The sequence below is a fragment of the Engraulis encrasicolus genome, chromosome 19 (genome assembly GCF_034702125.1).
Source record: "Engraulis encrasicolus isolate BLACKSEA-1 chromosome 19, IST_EnEncr_1.0, whole genome shotgun sequence".
Classification (NCBI taxonomy): Eukaryota; Metazoa; Chordata; class Actinopteri; order Clupeiformes; family Engraulidae; genus Engraulis; species Engraulis encrasicolus.
The window spans coordinates 36,147,926-36,167,192 of NC_085875.1; the positions used below are offsets into that span (position 1 = coordinate 36,147,926).

Consider the following 19,267-nt stretch of genomic DNA (forward strand, 5'->3'; position numbering starts at 1 on the left):
GTTTCCCATTTGCTGATTGGTTGAGAGGAGCCGTGGTGGTGTGGTGCCCCAGACGGATGCTGCTGCTGCTGCTGCTACTGCAGCACACACACACACACACACACACACACACACACACACACACACACACACACACACACACACAAAATGACACACATACACTGTCAACACAGACATACAAAGAAAGGCACACACAGCTCCACGGCTGCCCGGTTCCAGAAAAGAGGCAGGGGAGGGAGACCGGGGGGGTCATAACAAGCCCAGCTCCATTAAGAAGGTTGCCTCACCACCACCAACACTGGCCACACAGCAGATTCTGTGCATGTGTGTGTGTGTGAGTGAGTGAGTGAGGGAGTGAGTGAGTGAGCGTGTGTGTTGTATGTGAAAGGAGCAGAGGGGAGGAGAAAGCAGACAGGGGGAGGGAGAAGGCACGGCACGCACTGAAGAGAAGAGAGGAGGGAGGGAGGAGGGGGACGAAGGGGGGAGGATCCATCTCCAACCCCCAGCTGCTCTGTGTTTTCAGGGGGAAAGCTGCGACCGGCTTGCCTCCTCTCCGCTTCCTGAAGGAGGAAAGGAGGAGAGGGACTGATAGCCTGACTGGACTGGACTGGACTACGTAGTGAGCGTGTGAATGTGTGTGTGGATGTGAGTGCATGGGGCGTGTGTGTTGGGTTGGCAGGCAGACACGTTCGTGTTTTTTTTTCCCTTTAATCTGAGAGGTCCCCTCCTCTCTCTGTGGATGTCATGCTCAGATGTTAGCATGTCGAGCGCACGCTGACACACACACACTGATGCTGCACACACACACACACACACACATTCGCACACGCGCTCTCACATAAACACACACGCGCGCACACACACACACAACAGGAGCCCTGATGAAGGGCACGGACGGTAATCGAGGGGCTGTGGAATAGCCTAGAGAATGGCCCAGTTTAAGGACGTGCCTCTCAAAAAGACCACCTCCCTCAACTTGGTCACCGGCTTCTTCCAATACCTGCGCGGTAAGTGGGACAGTAGACCGTTGCCCCGTTCTTGTTGCCGTGTCCTTTGCTGTCGTGGTGTACGTATTCCCTGCCGGACTCAAAATACACATTTCAAGCGTTGTCTGGTTGTGCAGGCTTGCAGGCTTGCATTGGTACGTGTATGTGTGGGGTCAGGTAGTGGTGCCGGACCGGTCTGTGGTGGTGGATGGGGGGAGAGTCAGTCAGCAGTGTAGAGATGCTCTCTGCATCCAGTGCACTTAATGTGTTCAGGGGCTCTCTTAGAGGATGGCGTGCTTTTGTAAACATGGATGTTTTTTTGCCTGTGGCTGTGTGTGCGTGTGTGTGTGTTTGTGTGTTTGTGTGTGTGTGTGTGTGTGTGTGTGTGTGTGTGTGTGTGTGTGTGTGTGTGTGTGTGTGTGTGTGTGTGTGTGTGTGTGTGTGTGTGTGTGCTGATGACATGCTCTCTCTCCATGTTTTTCCTGCATGTCATTGGATTAAAGATGGCTCATGCGTGCTCCAATCGTGCCGGCATATAGCCTATATCTGTGTGTGTGTGTGTGTGCGTGTGTGTGCTGGCAATGGAGCCTACCATGTCTTTTTTTCGGCTAATGTTAGATTAGCTTTGATGCTCAGCTTCTCAATATGGAACAGCATCCTTAAGTTACGCCTTCCTCTGGAAATTGACATGTTACCTCTGACAGTACAGTACTGTACGTGAAGCAGGCCAAGCTTCTACTATATTTTATGTGAAGCAGGCTATTCTTATCCCTCTGCTCTATTTCTGGACGATTTCCTTCATCTTGCTGAAGGCTGTCTCCAGCTAAGCAGGGCTGTGAATCTGTGGTCATGTCTTAATACCTCGCTGTCTTCGAAAGCCACTTTTTTTGTGGAACCTGTAGCATCTAAATGAATAAAACCATGAAATATTATTGGGTTATTATAAATTATACAAAATTGCAATACTGAGAGTTATTGAAAAGGCTCTCTTATTTGTTGTTGTTGTTGAATCAGGAATTCTATGCAGTTTTTTTCATGCCTGTGCGAGCTGTCAAGGATATTGTTGTGGCTTTCGTGATGGATGTGCTTGATTTATTGTGTTTACAGATCGTTACTGATTACAGTGTTGTATTGTGTTGGCATGTATGTTGTCTTGCACACACAATGTATATGACATATTGTGTGTTTGCATCTTGAATGGTGTGTTTGCGCTTGTGCATTTCTACGTCTGAAGAGCAATGTGTCAAAAAGAGTGGATGTCTGTCCCAGCTGTAGAAATCAGAATGAGGTCCCTGCCTGAAGCCTGCTTGGCTGTAGGGCTGCACAATATATCGAAAATGTATCGACATCACGATATCAAGAGTGACGATATGCGTATTGCGAAAATGACTCAATTATCGATCACAAGTGAGAATTTTATGTGCAGTCCAATCACTAGCTGAATGTCAACAAATGCGTGAGAAGCCCGCCAAGACCAAAGCCACGCCCCCCAAACAGACCACAGACAAATTAGTGACAAGAGAAACATTCGGCTAATTTTCTAAATGTTGTTTAAATATCGTTATCGGAGTATTGCATGCTGTTATCGAGTATCTTTTTTTTTCTGATATCGTGCAGCCCTACTTGGCTTGGCTGATGATGGTGATGATGCTACTGCTGATCAATCTGGCTCCAGTTTAGGAAATCAAAGCCACATCAGACCCAGTCCAGTCCAGCTTTTAACAGCTCCAAGGCGTTCTCCATGACCTCCTCTGCCCATTAGTACCTCATTAGGGTTTTATTACTTATTTGTAGTGGATGTTTTATATTTGTTTTGTTTTTCTAGCACTGTGTCTGTCTTGAAGTTGTGTGCTCAATAACAACTGCACCAGAATGTGCCTTTAGCACACGAGTATTCTTCCCTCTTCATACCATGTACAGTGGTAGGGAGTGGGAGGGGGGGATTTGAACATGCAACCCTCTGATCTGAAGTCCACCTCCCTAACCACTAGGCCATGGCTGCCAATAACTGCACCAGAATGCGCCTTTAGCACACGAGCATCCTTCCCTTCCCTCTTCATCCACCAGCTGCTTACTCTACCTGTGTCCTCCTCACACCTCCTGAAGCCCAGCCCTTCACATCCATGGCCACGGTCTATTCCTTCAAAAGAGGAAGAGTATGCACATCCCACCTCTATGAGGCCAGGTGCAGGACAAAAGGAGTATTTGATAGTGGAAAGAGTAGAAGTCCGCACACTGTAGCTCTCATACAATGTTTCGACCCAACAGGGTCTTCATCAGGCATGCATCAGACATGCCTGATGAAGAGCCTGTTGGGTCGAAACGTTGTATGACCTGAATAAATGTTTAAAGTGGAGCTACAATGTGCGGACTTCTGCTATTTCCATTATCAGATGTGCCTTTGTCCTGCACTGGGCCTCAGAAAGGTGGGTATGTACATACTCAGGGTCAATTCATTAACAGTCATCTCTCTGCCAGAAAACGAATGTGATCTTTGCACTCCTGTGGAGATTTGAATGATCTAAAAATGTTTGTGAGCTTGTCACCAGGGAGGCAAAACCCCTCTCTCTAATAATAACTTGTGGTGTCTGGTCTGTTTCAGATGAGCAAGAAGTGGTCCAGAAGAGAACCTTCACAAAGTGGATTAACTCCCACCTGGCCAAGGTAAGAGTCCCTCTAGCCCTCCTACTGCTCATGTGGTTTGGGGAAACAATAAAGGAGATGTCATCATTTTGGTGTGCTCTGACTCTCATGCTAGTGAGCCTGGCTTTTTGGTTTAGCGGGCAGAGCCCGAGGTTGGTATGTTAGAAGGTCCTGTTTCGAGTCCTCAAGACGGGGCAACAAGTACTCCTCTTCGCTACAGCCATGTTGTGAGATATATGTACTGTACTGTACTGTGCTGTGTATACGTACCACATTTACTATTGTTTTTGTAAATGACCCAGGCTTCAATCAGACCAAGTTGGGCTGTCTAACTCATTCACTCTTACTGACGCACATTGTGTCATTCAATTCATGTTGAAAAGTCTAAAACGTAACTGTATCATTGTATAACAACACACACTGACTGCACAGTATCAGTTTTTATCGTATATACTTTTGGTATCTTACATCTTTCCCATCTCAGTTGGAATGTTGCTGTGCATGTTAATGAATGCTCCTGTGCTGTGTAGACCATTAGAGTAGAGCTGAAGGTGTGAGGTTATGATGGGGATTTACAGTGCACACCATTAATGAGTACACCCCTTTAGAAAAGTGACATTTTGAACATGTCGATAAGCACAAGTTATTTTCATAATGTTCATAGAGTAAGTTTGATACAACATCTGTCAAGCTTATAACAGACAAAATAGGTTAATAATGTAATTTAAATTACATATTTTGTTAAATCAAAAATCCCATAGAGAGGATCATAATCTGCTTCAGCAGTCATGGCAAATTCAGCTTTCCAATGTTGACAGCATTCATCCAGCCCAAAACCATGTCAGTCCCACTACCAGGCTTGACTCTAAGCATGGGACACTTTTCTTTGAATTACACACTTGGTTACCACCACACATGCTTGACAACATCTAAACAAATTTGTTTATTTTGGTGTCATCCGACCACAGGACATATTTCTGACACTCCATATCTTTAGTCTGTTTCTCTCGTATGAGACCATGATCAACACATTTCCTTTAGAGCAGTGGTTCCCAACCTATGGGTCGCGACCCAACCTATGGGTCACCAAAGATCCACGGGGGGTCGCGAAGCCCTCTTGATTTTAAGGAGTTTAATTTTTATACCATATGTAGCCCATGTTGAATGAATGACAAATGCATAAAAACAACAAAATTTAAGTGCTACGTTAAACATTTATTCTGATTTTGAACAAAGACGAATTGAGGAATAAAATGATAACTAAAATTAGTTTTCGCAGGAGACAGAGTGTATCACCTGACTCCCTCTTATGCGGGCGCTGGTTCACCAAAGCTTACAATGGTAAAAATATGGGTCCCTGAAGAAAAAGGTTGGGAACCACTGCTTTAGATGGTGTCAAGCATGTGTGGTGGTAACCAAGTGAGAAATACAAAGAAAAGTGTCCCATGCTTACAGTCAAGAATGGTAGTGGGAGTGACATGGTTTGGAGTTGCATGAATGCCGTTAACATTCGAAAGCTGAACGTCACCAAAAGAGACATGCATGCCAACATGTACTGTGACTACTGATGCAGATCATGATCGTCTCAATGGAGTTTTGCACTTTTGCACCACCATAATTTCACAAAAATGGAACAATCTGTCATTTAAGTTACATTATTATTAACCTTACATTTCTTTTGTAAGATCAACATATGTTTTGTTAAACTTACTCTGCACATTTTGGAAATAACGTGTGCTTAGTGAAATACTCTTCAAATTTTTACTTTTTAAAAGGGGTGCACTCATTATCGGTGTGCACTGTATATGCAGCAAGAGGAGGTTGATGTGCCTTTGATGTGTAGATATGAGAGGTGGTTGAATGAGGAGGGGAGTTTGCTGTGTTGCTGTGGCTGATGAATCTCATCCATTGGTTATTCACGCATGGGATGGCCATGAAGTCCATGAAGCAAACCCACTTGTCCATATTCTGTTGAGGCAGCTGGCTGGTTTCTCTAAATAGGACAGTTGCTCAGGTAGCACTAAACAATGGGGAAATCAGCAACAACAGACAGACTGACAAGAAATTAAATCCAAATAGTATTTTTTCTTGCTTTACTTTTTGCTACTTTTGTCTTGTTTAGACACCATGTTGGCCTCAGTGAGGGAGTTCAATAGCCCAATGATGAGACAATCGGAGTCATAATCTGTGTAGTAGTGGCCGACTTTGTACAGTTGTAGGACTGTCAAGACATGGATGATGAGGCTCTGTGTATGACTGTGTGAATTTGCGTCTGTGTACATATATGTGTGTTTGTTACTGTGTGTGTGTGTGTGTCTGTCTGTGTGTGTGTGTGTATGTGTGCGTACGAGTAAGCGCGTGTGTGTGTGTACGTGTGTGTGTCTGTGTGTGTGTGTTTGTGTACAGAGAGAGAGAGGGAGAGAGAGAGAGAGAGAGAGAGAGAGAGAGAGAGAGAGAGAGAGTATGTATGTTTATGTACTATTTTGCATGCACGTGAGTGTGTGTGCAGCGTGGCCCCGTTGAGCATCATCCAGTCCTGCCTGTCGTGCCGTGAAACATCCAATGAGCTCACTGACCCGATTGCATCATCATGACTGTGCGATGTGCACGCTGCAGAGCATCACTGTAATAATCACTACAACACATAAAACCTTCCCCTGCACTTGGGCTGACGTGAGATCTCAACTCCCCACTGACACTCACAGTTTATTGAAATGCAGTTAAACTCAGCCATTACCTTTTTATTTGGGTTTTAAAAATATATATATTTGGGACTTTTTGCCTTTATTTGACAGGACAGTGAAGGTAATGACAAGAAACAAGAAACGAGTAGGCAGAGAGAGAGATGGGGGAAGGGTCGACAAGGGACCCGGGTCAGGAATCGAACCCGGGACAGCCACATAATAGACAAGTGCCCTACAATTTGCGCCACGGTAGGGCCAAACTCAGCCATTACCTAATGATAAACAAACTGCCCCAGGCTGTGGGTGGGCAACACTGAATGCAACATTGTAGTGTCCTCCTACAGAGTCACCCTGGCAAAACAAGAGAAAGGTTTCCATTCTGCAGCCAGCCTGTGTCTGATGGTCTTCAACTAGAGAGGAGAGAGAGCAGCGATTCTCAAAGTGTGGTCCGGGGACCACTGGTGGTCCGCGATAAAGCTTAGGTGGTCTGCAAGAGGATTTCTTTTCCATGAAAAGCTAGCAGTAGGCTATATTTGTCACATTATTACAAAGCTAAACAATAACTGAAGTCATATTTTCACCACAGCAAGACAGGCTTGTAAATAGGCTTGTGAATAAAAAGTAAGTGAGCTGCATTGAAATAAGCAGTGTCAAATTAGCACCCATCAAATGTCAAGTCAGTTGATAGGTGGTCCCTGAACATTTCTGGGGGGACAAAGTGGTACTCGGTCTGAAAAGGTTTGAGAAACACTGAGAGAGAGGGACGCGGGAGGGAAACAAACAGGCTCACAGAGGCTCAGAGGAGAGGGGAGGAGAGTGGGTGGCATATGCCATGGCCCCGTGGTGTTTTGGAGACATTTTTTTAATATCAGAGCAGTTGCACTGTGTTGTAGTGATGGTGGTGATGCCATGGGGGCAGCCATGGCTCAATGGTTAGAGCTATTGTCTTCAGATCAGAGGATTGCAGGTTCGAATCCCAACCCTACCAGCACTTTCATCCATGGTTGAGGTGCCCTTGAACAAGGTACCTGACCCCACATTGCTCCAGGATCTGTAACCAATACCCTGTACCTAAAATACCTGTAAGTCGCTTTGGGGAAATGAAAGCGTCAGCTAAATGTAATGTAATGTAATGTAATGGTGATGGGGAGGAAGTAAGGACGTTGCGTTTGCATCTTCTTTCAGATGTTTACAATCTCAGCATGATGACAGTGATTACAGCCACTCTCTTCACCAGTGGGGATACCCATTTGGCTAGCGATACATATGGCATAACACAGACAGAGCTGCATGCACTTGTTTTTTTGGGCTTTGGCCAAGTTGTTGTCTGAGGTATTTTTTTAATCCTTGTTTATAATCTGTGTTGTCTGTGTTGTACGTTATAATCTCTGTTGTCTGAGGTTGCTTAGTCTGTGCTTATAAATGTGCTACATGGGACATGCTCTGTCTCTAAAATGTGTGTTGTGGTCTGCTTAAGACTGGCAACAGCATGGCCACACAGTGAATGATTCCAGTCATTTGCTAAGGGAATGTATTGGGTGCACATGTACTATAGGCCTACCTACACTCTATCCGTGTGTGTTTGTGTGTCTGTGTGTGTGCGTGTGCGTGTGTGTGTGTGTGTGTGTGTGGGTGCGTGCATACTAATTTGTGTGTGTGTGTGTGTGTGTGTGTGTGTGTGTGCGTGCAGGCCTACCAGTTTGTGTGTGTGTGCGTGCATGCGTGCGTGCGTGTGTGTGTGCCTGTGCGTGTGTGTGCGGGCAGGCCTACCAGTTTGTGTGTGTGTGTGTGTGTGTGTGTGTGTGTGTGTGTGTGTGTGTGTGTGTGTGTGTGTGTGTGTGTGTGTGTGTGTGTGTGTGTGTGTGTGTGTGCGTTATCTTCGGGGGCAGGAGGAGTGAATTTGGAGAGGGCTGCCCAGTGCAGATGGACAGTGTGTGTGTGAGGAACACATCCCTGTGGGGAGTGCTGTGCTCCTGCCCAGCTCTTATTAGCAACATGCAACAACGACACTGACACACCATCCTTTCACATTCCACAAGTCATACATACCTGTTATAGCAGAATAGAATAGAATAGCTTGGAATAGAATGGAATAGAATAGAACAGAATAGAAAGGAAGGAATAGAATAGAATGGAATGGAATGTATAGAATACAAAGTAGAATTGACCAGATTGAATTGAAGACTGAAATACTTTCAAATGAAGTGGAAGTGTCTTTTTGCATATTTCTAAATCTGTAATTCTAACTCCACTCCCACATTCATTGTAAACTCAACTAAAAGTTGATGTAAAACGGTGTGTGCCTGCTTATTTCTAAGAGTAGACTGGAAAGGTGAATCAGCTGACCACCACAACAACAGGCTCGTGCTTTTGAAAAAGACCATCCCAACAAAACAATAGATAATAAAATGGTTGGTCACATGCAGTAATGGAAAAACAGGAGGCAGGAAATGTGGGAAGAGCATCAGCAGGATTCGCCGTGCAGACTGTGCACTTTATTGAAGCGGGCAGGAGTGTGAAACAAGGCACCAGGTCCAGGGCTGGACTGGCCATCTGGCACAGCGGGCATTTCCCACTCCCTCGTGGGCCCCAATTTTCAGAAATGTAAAAAATATGATGTATATATATATTGAAAATATTTTACTGAAAATAGGGGTCCACAAGGGCGCGGGCCCCACCGGTGAATCAGTTCTGTGCTGGTAATTATGAGGAGTCCCTTTAAGCCAAAAGTGCCCGGGCCCTATTTATCCCCCAGTCCAGCCCTGACCAGGTCCCCACTGTCCTGACTGCCCAGCAGACGAGGCAGAAGCAGCGGGAACAAGGCAAATGAGAGAAACAGGGCAGATATTATGCTGTGGGTGTTGAAATTAGAATGACCCGGCCGGCGTGTGTTCTAGGTATTCTAGGAAACAGAGGATTGGACTTCAGACATGGGGATGGTTGATGGCATCAGGGGAGATGACACTGCTGCAGTAACTCAGATCAAGGAAGAAAGGGAGTGAAAGAGGAAGATGCTATCTTTAATCGAAACACATTTTTTTGTGGATTTTTAGCCTTTATTTTTCATGAAAGGACAGTGGAGGAGAGACAGGAAGCAAGTTGGGATAGAGAGAGAACCTGGGTCGCCGGCTTAGCAGGCCAGTGGCCAGCCATTAGAGCCACGGCTGGGTCTACTCTACCACATATTTGATCAAAATCAATCAATCAATCAATCAAATCAATCAAAATGTATTCACATATAGCACAATTTCACAACTATACAGTTGACTGAAATTGCTCTCAAATCAGTTGATTCTGATATGATGGCTGCTTAGTTCATCACACTGGCAGATCAGCCAATAAGTTAAATTAGTTCAGTGCACAGGCAGAGGGAATACAATGGTATATTATTTTTACATTCGGAAGCTCGTATCTCATCTTCTAGGAACCGGATGAGTCACTGGGATGTGAGTTGGGTTGTTGGAAAGCAAGACTTCTTTAGATCAGCGGGTGCTTTTCTTAGGGATTAAAACACAGCGTTCCTCAAGCTTCACCCTGTTGGAGAGATGGACCGCCAGGATGAGATTTTTAATCAGCGGGGGCCGGTCACTGCAACCACACAGGGATTTAGCTAGGCTGTCTTGCACAGATAGGACATCAATGGCTGCATAATCAAGCTGCAATAGTTGTCTGTCAGTTCTTGTCAAGGGTAGATGTCAGCAGTGGTTACCGTCTGGATTATTTAAACATGAGGCTTAAATAGACTTTTACATGGATTTCCTGGAATGGAGATGTTTCTGTCTGGCATGTTCGCACATTGTAATACTACACTTTATAGCATTTTGATTAATGGTGTGTAAAGCCTTCTGATAAATGAGACTTGTTTGAATACTTACATAGTTGATTGGTTGGTTGGATTGTGTTTGTAGAAACCTCCTCAGTTTTCTGCTGAGTCACTCTAACATTGGTTATAGTGAAAGGGACTTTTGAGTTGCATCTGTACTGTGCGGATCCTATCCCTTATACTGAGGTGGAACAAAGCATTTCCATTTGTACATTAATAAAATATTATTTTGGAGCATATACTCAGTGTGCAGATCGCTTTCTCTCTACAGTACAAAAACATAACTATGCTGCTACAATTGTCTACAATCTGGATTAGGCCTATTTCTATTGTAGATGTGTACACACCCCCAACCTGACATCTTCAAGTGTGTTTGTAATAGCAAATTGATGTTTACAGTGGCCTCTGCATTTTGTCCCATTGTATATAAGTAAAGACAGCAGTGCACGTGGACATACACATGTTTGCATGTGTACCACAAGTGTTTTATTCTTCTCATTAAAAAGTCGACCTGCATACATACAGTATATAGGCCACAATGGCATAAGTGCACTTGCTTCTACATTTGTCACTTTTTTATCTCAAACTCACCTTTGGATCATAAAAACCACATGGCAGTGACAGACACAAACATAGGCTCAGCACAGTACAATCACACCTGCAGTTATGAAATCCTCGACATATCACTTAAAAACGCTTGTTTATACCAGAGGGGAACTTCCCTTCTGAAAATCGACCATGGTAAATCATGGTTTTCATGGTTTTTGGAGCATGGTTCGGCACATTTTTTTTAAACTATGGTTCAATCATGGTTTGATTATGGTTTAACTATACCCTTACGAAAATTAACCATGGTTTTACTCTGAAAACCAACCATGGTTTTACCACCATGAATAACCATGGTCCATGGTTAGTTTTATAGTAAAACTCTGGTAAAACCCCAAAAATGTATGGATAAGCCATAGTAATGCAATGTTTTTTCCAGACAGAGTACTTATAGTAACCATGACAATAAAATGACCATGGTAAAATCATAGTTACTGCAATAAAACCATGGTTGGTTTTCGTAAGGGTTGCTTCAAGTTGCTGACTCACTGCTGTTTCTATTGTGAGGAGGATCTCCCTCCACTTACTCATCAGAGTAGTTGAGAGCTGGGGCCTTAAGTATTCTGGTGGCCAGGGACCTGCCTCACAGGCTCTTTTGTTTGCAAGGGGACTCTGGCTCAGAATTGGTCAGAGCCGTCCAAAAAGTTTGGGAAGAATCTAAGTAATGCAGGATCGTGCCGTGTTTTGAAGAGGCAGCAGCAAGACATTATTCATGGCTTTACAGGCGCGCCGCTTACTCTCTCAGCATACCAATGGTCCGACGAGGGGGTGCCGTGCCTCCACTCTCACTCACTGCCTGCTATCACAACAAGACAAGGCCCTAACGAGGAAGAGAGCCGCAGATAACACCGTCCCAAGAAGACAATTTTTGTAAAGGAAGTACTCTCTCTCAGTCAGGGTATTATCCTCCATGTTCTTACAATACATTAACTGGAACAGAGATATTTTTTGTATGAATTGGATTACAATTGTTCCTCCTCAGCAGACATCCCCCCCCATCTCTTTTCATCTGTCTGGGTCATTGTCAATTTGGTCCTCCTAGTTCATCCTCCTTGTCCCTTTCTTTCCATTTTTCCCTGAGTCTTCAGAACACAAAATGTCATTGAACTTGGCTGGTTCTGATGTGTAATGAAAGTACTGGCAGTGCCGTCCGTTCTTGTCCAAGGTCTTCAGTGTTCACTAAGGCCACCTCTGTGAGTCTGCTCCCCGGCTGCAGGACACCCACCTCATTTGCTTTATATACAGTACAGTGTTTCCAGCAGTTTTTTTAGTCAAGGTGGTGGGACGTTAAAAGTATATTTTTTGGTTAAGCAACTTTACCTGAAGAAGGTCAGATGTTTGTTGGTTGAATGGACAGTGTGCGGGAACCCCACTGGGATAATATCCTACACACCTGCCCTACTACAGAGGAGTGCAAAACTGTCTTTGTTGAACTGGTTAAGCAACTTTAGAAATTACATTCACAACATGAAATCTTTATCTTTTCAGTGGACCTAGTCAAGGTGGTGGGTGTTTCTTGTCAAGGTGATCGCCTTAACAATAAAGTGCTGGGGGAAACCCACCCTGCAGTAGGAGGAGGCAGAAATTCTGCAAACATAGATTATATTCCACAGGCATTGATTGGAGTCATATGGGTGCAGGGCAGGCGTCTTACTAATCCTATTTTAGAAAAGTGGCGCTTATCGCAGTTGATGAGGACAAAAGAGAGAGAAGAGGAAAAAGGCAAAGAGGTTATTGCAGTGTATTAAATCAAAAATCCAGTCCTGCGTTATGATTTTACATCTGAGGAACTGTTTAGTGTTTCTCTCTTGGAGATCATCGAAAGCTATGAGGGGCTCAGCAACTCTGAGTCATCTTTCTTAAAAGTCATTTCCTGACACGGCCTCAGTATCATCATCAGAGGATGTTTCCTGTTGTGTAGATAGTGAGTGTGAAACAGTCAACCCAATGGCATTTAGCTATCTGGGAATTATGCCTCAGTGGTGCCTTAGTACTTGAGAATACACTACAGTATACAGTAACTCACATACCTAGGAAACATCAGCATTAACATTCCTAAACATTGTTTATTCTGGGAACTTGAATTGTGTGCCTAGGACTGGTTAACTGACACAACATTTAAAATAATAATATTAATAATGTTCATATTTCTTGAATGTTGTTGTTGCTTTCTGTGCTGTCTCTATTATTTAATACTGAGTTTCAATCTCCATTACTTTTTTCTAGCTGCTCCAGGTGTCAGAACAAATGTACCTGAGTGAAACTACAGGGAACCAACTATTAGTCACCCAGTTGTCCTGCTCTCATTTCCTCTGGCTTAAGAATAGATATCACAGGAAACGCACAAAGCTGGTAGCCACGACGACAAGGGCACTTGCGTAGGGCAGGGGCAGTGTCGTAAATACTTCATGGTGAACGCTATTTTTTGCCCATGTTGATAAATTGTGAGGTGGAAAAAATTGTGATAAATCGCAGGAAGCTTTTAGTTGTTTCTCTCTGGGGACGTGTGTCTGCCCTGGCCTTGAGTGTCTGATGTTTGCAGTCTTTGTTCTCTTATTTGAGTTTTCAGCTTTGTTTTTAAAGCCCTGTCCAATGTTAAGGCAAGACACTATTCCGTTTAGGTGAGCAGAAAACACTCTACTTGAGACTCAGACTCAAATTGAAGCTGTACAAGACAACCAATCTATAGTCAGTCAAGTGTTCAGTAAATGGTGGAGATTTACGCATTTACACCATGGAAAACACACTTTTCTAGTAATTGAAAGTGAAAGCCTGACTGGGAAACTCCAACTTCCATTGTTATTGTGATACAGCAGGATGGGGGAGAGCACTAGTTAATTACTCCCCCACCAACCTGGCGGGTCGGGAGTTGAACCGGCAACCTTTGGGTTACAAGTCTGACGCCCTATCCACTTAGCCATGACTGCCCATAAATATTTCATAATTTGTAATCAAGGAATCCTTATGCAGTGGGAATGGCACACCACCAGATGCTGTCTGGTCCTCATCAAGACACTATGGGGAAAACTATAAAACAGACAATCTCAGTGGAGTGGTTTATGGGTAACCAGTGGTGTAGTCTGCATAGAACGCGGATATACGGAGTATACCCACTTCTAATTTTCAGGTATTTCAGTATACCCACTTAAAATTGATTGATTCATTGATTTTAATAGCACAAATATATACAGTATACCCACTTCAAAAAATGCTCAAATATACAGTATACCCACCATAAAAAAAGTAGACTACACCACTGTGGGTAACGTAGTCTATAGTATGAGGGAGGCAGGGGAGACGTGAAGGGGAGCATGCTAAGTGGGATCCAAGCCTGAGTGGTAGTAAAGTGGCTCCTGTTGTACACGGCTTACACACTGTATGTGCTGGTTTGTGTTTTTCCTTTTTCTGTAACTATCAGATGCACTGACAATGGCACAAAACAAGTTTCTGTTAAGACGAATAAATAATCTATCTATCTATCTGTAGGTGGGTGGTTGACGTTTAAGGGCGTAACACAATTTAAAAAAAAAGTTATTCTGATTCCTGAAAAAATTGATGGAAAAAAATGAAAAAAAAACAGAAAAAATAAAGCACTTCGTGGTCCGTGGAATTTCGACTAATTTTTGCCATTTTTGGGAAAATGTGTCCTGCATCAACACATTGCATAGGCACACCGCAGGAAAATGAAGTCACACTACAGGAAATTCACTGCATTATGGCCATTTTAATCCTTCTGTATATGTGACTGACATCTGAGCTCATGCTAACTTGATAATGGTATTGTGTTTTCATTTATAAAAAACTTTTTTTTCCTTCTATAAGAGCAGTCACACCACAGGACACCATAAAATGAACCTAAGCATTGCGTGACAGAAACATTGCAATATGAAGACATACTAAGAGGTTAATAATAACCTTAAACTTCCACAGCACTCTCCAATAACTCAGGTACTGACTGGTTAGGAGCCAGTCTTTAAGACCCTTGTAGTTGGCCTTGCAGCTGCCCGTTCACAAACATTGACATACATGTCACCCCACAGGACGCAATTTGTGTTTGAAATTGAACTTGTAGTTAATATTATTGTCTTGAGTTTTTTTCACATTCACATATCTTGATATAAAGTTAATATTTATGCAATCATGCCAAATGCTTCATACATTATTCAAAATGTTGTTGGTTAATTTATATACACTGTATATATTATATTCCAGGTTTCATTAATGTTACAGTCACACCGCAGGATATTTGACACATAAACCTTTACATAAATCTTAACAAAAACGTTTCTTCTCATCTAAGACTAAAATGAAACATAATGTACCACATCTTCTTTCATTGACATTTGTTTTTTAAAGGAAAAATAACAGTTTTGTTGGTTTTTAACCAAAGTTACAAAATAACAAGGGGTCACGTCAACCACCCAGGTGTGTGTGTGCGTGTGTGTGTGTGTGCGTGCATGCGTGCGTGCGTGCGTGCGTGCGTGCGTGCGTGCGTGCGTGCGTGCGTGTGTGTGTGTGTGTGTGTGTGTGTGTGTGCGTGTGCGTGTGCGTGTGCGTGAGCGTGAGCGTGCGTGCATGCATGCATGTGTGTGCTTGTGTGTGTATGCATGAGTAGTATGTGTGTGTGTGTGCGTGTACACGTGCCTGCATGTGTGTGGATTCCAAATAGACGAGATGCAGCTGCGTGAGAATGTATTTTGAATACTGATGTTTCCCTTTGTCTGTTTCTTACAGTGCAAGCCCCCGCAGAAGATCAATGACCTCTTTGAGGACATCAAGGATGGGGTGAAGCTGCTGGCCTTGCTGGAGGTGCTGTCAGGACAGAGATTAGTGAGTGTCTGCCTACTATTGTAGCTGTATTTGGCATTTCCTTTACATCTGTTCCATGCAGAGTTTGTGCTAGACTTGTGCAGTGAGACCATAAAGGTGCAGCGTGTAATGTTTTTAGTAGTTCCTTTCCAGAATCCATGCTGCCCATTCACAAATGTTACCAACATTGTTTCACATTGCAGAAATGTCTGTAAATGATTAGCTAGATGGGGTCAGCTAGCTCTATGTTCCCACAGCCCATTGGTCCCACAGCTTATTCTTGCTGCTCCATGTTCCCACATTTCCGAGTAAACTAAGAGAACATGCCTTTCTCCCCGCCATGGGACATAGGGCCTAAATTTGAATAAATTATTAGAAATGTGGGAACATGGGCCAGCAGGTATAAGCTGGGGGACCAATGGGCTGTGGGACCAATGGGCCAAAAAAATCATGTTAAAAGTCTTGGTGATGTGGGACCAATGGACTGGGGACATAGACACCCTCCCAGGTAGACAATGCAAGAGACGTTTTGCCAACAGTACGGTCCAAGTAATGTTTATCAATGTACAATGCACAGTAATGTAATACCAATGTAGATTGTGTGGAGTCTAATGGGGGATATGTAATATCAATGTAGATTAGTGGTGTCAACAATAATCGATCCGGCGATCCAATCCAATGCGCGGCATGGACGATCCAGAATCGATCCGGCAAGTTCCAGAATCGATCCGGCATTTTTTTAAAGTTTCAATTACTTCCATGGATATTTCGGGAGCAAATGAATGTTACATTAAATAAAAGCACTTCAAAACATTGCAAGACTGATACAGACTGATACAGAAAACAGCCAATAAATTGTGGCTCAGTATCTGACTACTTGTATTGCCTCATCATGACTGATTAAACATTTGCTTTGCTTTCAGTAGAAATGTAATGCATTGCAATGCATTGTAGAATTGAATCGGATTGGATCGGATCGCATAGAATCGAATCGAATCGCTACTTCCCGAATCGTGATCGAATCGGATCGTGAGGACAGTGCCGATCCACACCACTAATGTAGATTGTGTGTAATTGAGTCTAATGGGGGATATGTAATATCAATGTAGATTGTGTGTAATTGAGTCTAATGGGGGATGTTTCTTGTCAGCCATGTGAGCAGGGGCGGCAGTTGAAGAGGATCCACTGGGTGTCCAACATCGGCACCGCACTCAAGTTCCTAGAGGGACGGAGGGTAAGGACGGGCCATGCTCATGGCCACTAGGGCTGCATGATGCATCGATATTACTCGCGATATTTAATATATACATATACACTTATTTCCCCCCCTCTACTTGCCATTCTTCACTTTATCGTGTATAAAACAACTGACAGCAATGTTTTATTTCCAACATTATTTTTGTTAGGAAAACCATGGCTTATATACAGTCAACCTTTTTAATACCTTTTTTTTTAACCTTTTCACCAAATTTGCTGTGCATTTTCGATATACTGTATTGTGCAGCCCTACTGGCTACTGGCTGTTTCTATTGGCTCAGACCTGGGTTTCTATCACTGCATACATATTTGGGTTCTGTCTAATAATATGTGGTCTCCCGTCCTCCCTTGCTCACTTGCCTGCTTGTGACCTCGTGATGACGTCACTGACGAGAGAATTGTATTTCAATATCTCGCAAAAGCGCAATTCTAATGTCATTTTTTCTTTTGGAATCGAGATGGTGAATGATGAATAGTCCCCCAAAAGTAATTGTGGCCAGGCTGACAGCTGGGAGTTTTCTCCTCGGAGACTGGGTGTCAACGAGACGTGAGGCCACAAGCACAGGCCGAGTCCGCATATTAGAAAGAACCCATTGGTGGAGCTACTGAGCAGGTTTTTCCTGCACTTGTTTCTATCAATGTGGAGGTGAAGATGTCGTGCCTTTTATGTTAACAATATCTGTATTTTTCTCCCCTTGATTTGGGCCGCCATAGTGCACTGAAGCATCTGAAGTCCATAACTGACGAGGGTCTTTTTAAATTTCTTTCTTATGTACCTTGAGTTTATTCTGCATTTTTTTTTTCAAACTTGAATTTTCAATTTGCAGACACATTACATATTTCTCTTTAGTCTTCCGTAGGATGGAGGATCAGATGTGTGTACAGTATTTTTTTGTATAATCTGAAAATCCCACTGTAGCCTGCACCAGGTGTTTAATAATAATAGCGTTATAATTCAGTTTGTATGAAGTTTCCTCTTACATTCACGTTGTATTTGCTATGAGCTTGGCTGTGCTATGGCAATGTTTCCCATTTTATAGTTGTTGCTTAGTGCAGAGCTTTTACTAATGTGTCATCACTTCCTGTGTCCCTGTAACTCCGCCCACTATCTTCCCCTGCTTCAGTCAGTGTACAGAGGATCTCCGGTCAGTATTGTTGACATCATGTCCCCTTGCTTGTGCTCCTGCTGCTGCTGCTGACTGCATTCATTTGAATCAGCTGTTCGTTTGGACTGATGCATTGCATATATTCACTTATTAACACATTGACATTCCCAGTGAGTGGTTGAATGATGCGTGTGATGCAGCTCAGTTGTATTTGACCTTAAGGACTAGATTAAGCCCTGATGCCCGTAATGTCACTGTCAGTGCAATTCATCTTACTGGGGTCATGCGAATGAAAGGCATATTGCTGAATGGTTAATTGAGGGTATCGTGGAATGCTTACAGAGGCATGCCTGAATGATTATATTTTATCTATTGATAAGGCTGATAGCATTGACTGATAGCCATCATTAAGCTTTTAACACATTGCTGAAGATTATAATGTCATCTGGATGATTGATCGACTAAATAAACATGAATGAAATGATTGCATACTGAAATGAACTAATGATGTGCAAAAGGAATGCATCTTGTCTCGTGCTCCCATCCCAAAGCATAACACGAATGCATTGAATCCCACCCCAGCTGGACCGTACGCTGCTTGGCAGGCTGCAGTGCCTACAGCTCTCTCTTGAACGAGCTCCACAAGCAACTCCACCCTCGCAAAAGGAGCCAGGAATTGGCAGGAGGGGTGTATATATATTCAGTAGCAGTTGATTTGCTGGCGACAAGAAAACAGGTCGCTCCATCTCCTGTGCCTTTGCACTTCTCGCTCAGCCTGCTAATGCATTGTCATTGCTAAAATAACTCACTGGCTTGCTGCACCACACCACACACCACACCACACCACACCACACCACACCACACCACCGGCTGAGATTGCTGCCTGTGAGAAGGCCGCCGCAAGGGTCGACAGAGTTTGAATCACAGACGCGACCTCGGGGGAGGTGACCGTGTGGTGTGGTGTGGCCCCACAAGGAGCTGGTGACTCATGGTGGTGTGGGGGACATAGAGCATGCCCTTGGACCTGAGGCTGTCCGGTAATCGTTGCGTATTAGCTTACCTTTTTTCACGCTGGCTTTTTCCATGTCTTTTCTGGTCCCAGATCAAATTAGTCAACATCAATGCCACGGATATTGCTGACGGGAGGCCATCTATCTGCCTGGGCCTGATATGGACCATCATCCTCTATTTCCAGGTGAATGCTACGACCCCGAGAGAACTAGCGCACTCTACGTTTTTCACCATGCATTTGTAGTAGAACAGAAATTGTTTTCTACCCTGCAGCAGGCTGTGCTTTTTTCATTGTTGTTTAGCAGACCAGAATGCATTTTACTGCCACTATACAGATGTGCA

The 19,267-nt window shown here is 43.7% G+C and overlaps 1 protein-coding gene across 1 annotated transcript in view; it reads left to right on the forward strand.

The window, feature by feature from the left end:
* Positions 1-540: 540 nt before the first annotated feature.
* The window catches only part of syne1b (spectrin repeat containing, nuclear envelope 1b), a 204,358-nt gene continuing 185,631 nt past the window's right edge, over positions 541-19,267 (forward strand). The window contains exons 1-5 of the mRNA XM_063184266.1: positions 541-1,007; positions 3,589-3,650; positions 15,477-15,572; positions 16,702-16,785; positions 19,017-19,109. Of these exons, the coding sequence (XP_063040336.1) occupies positions 929-1,007; positions 3,589-3,650; positions 15,477-15,572; positions 16,702-16,785; positions 19,017-19,109 (414 nt within the window). The 5' untranslated portion in view covers positions 541-928. The remainder of the gene's footprint in view (positions 1,008-3,588; positions 3,651-15,476; positions 15,573-16,701; positions 16,786-19,016; positions 19,110-19,267) is intronic.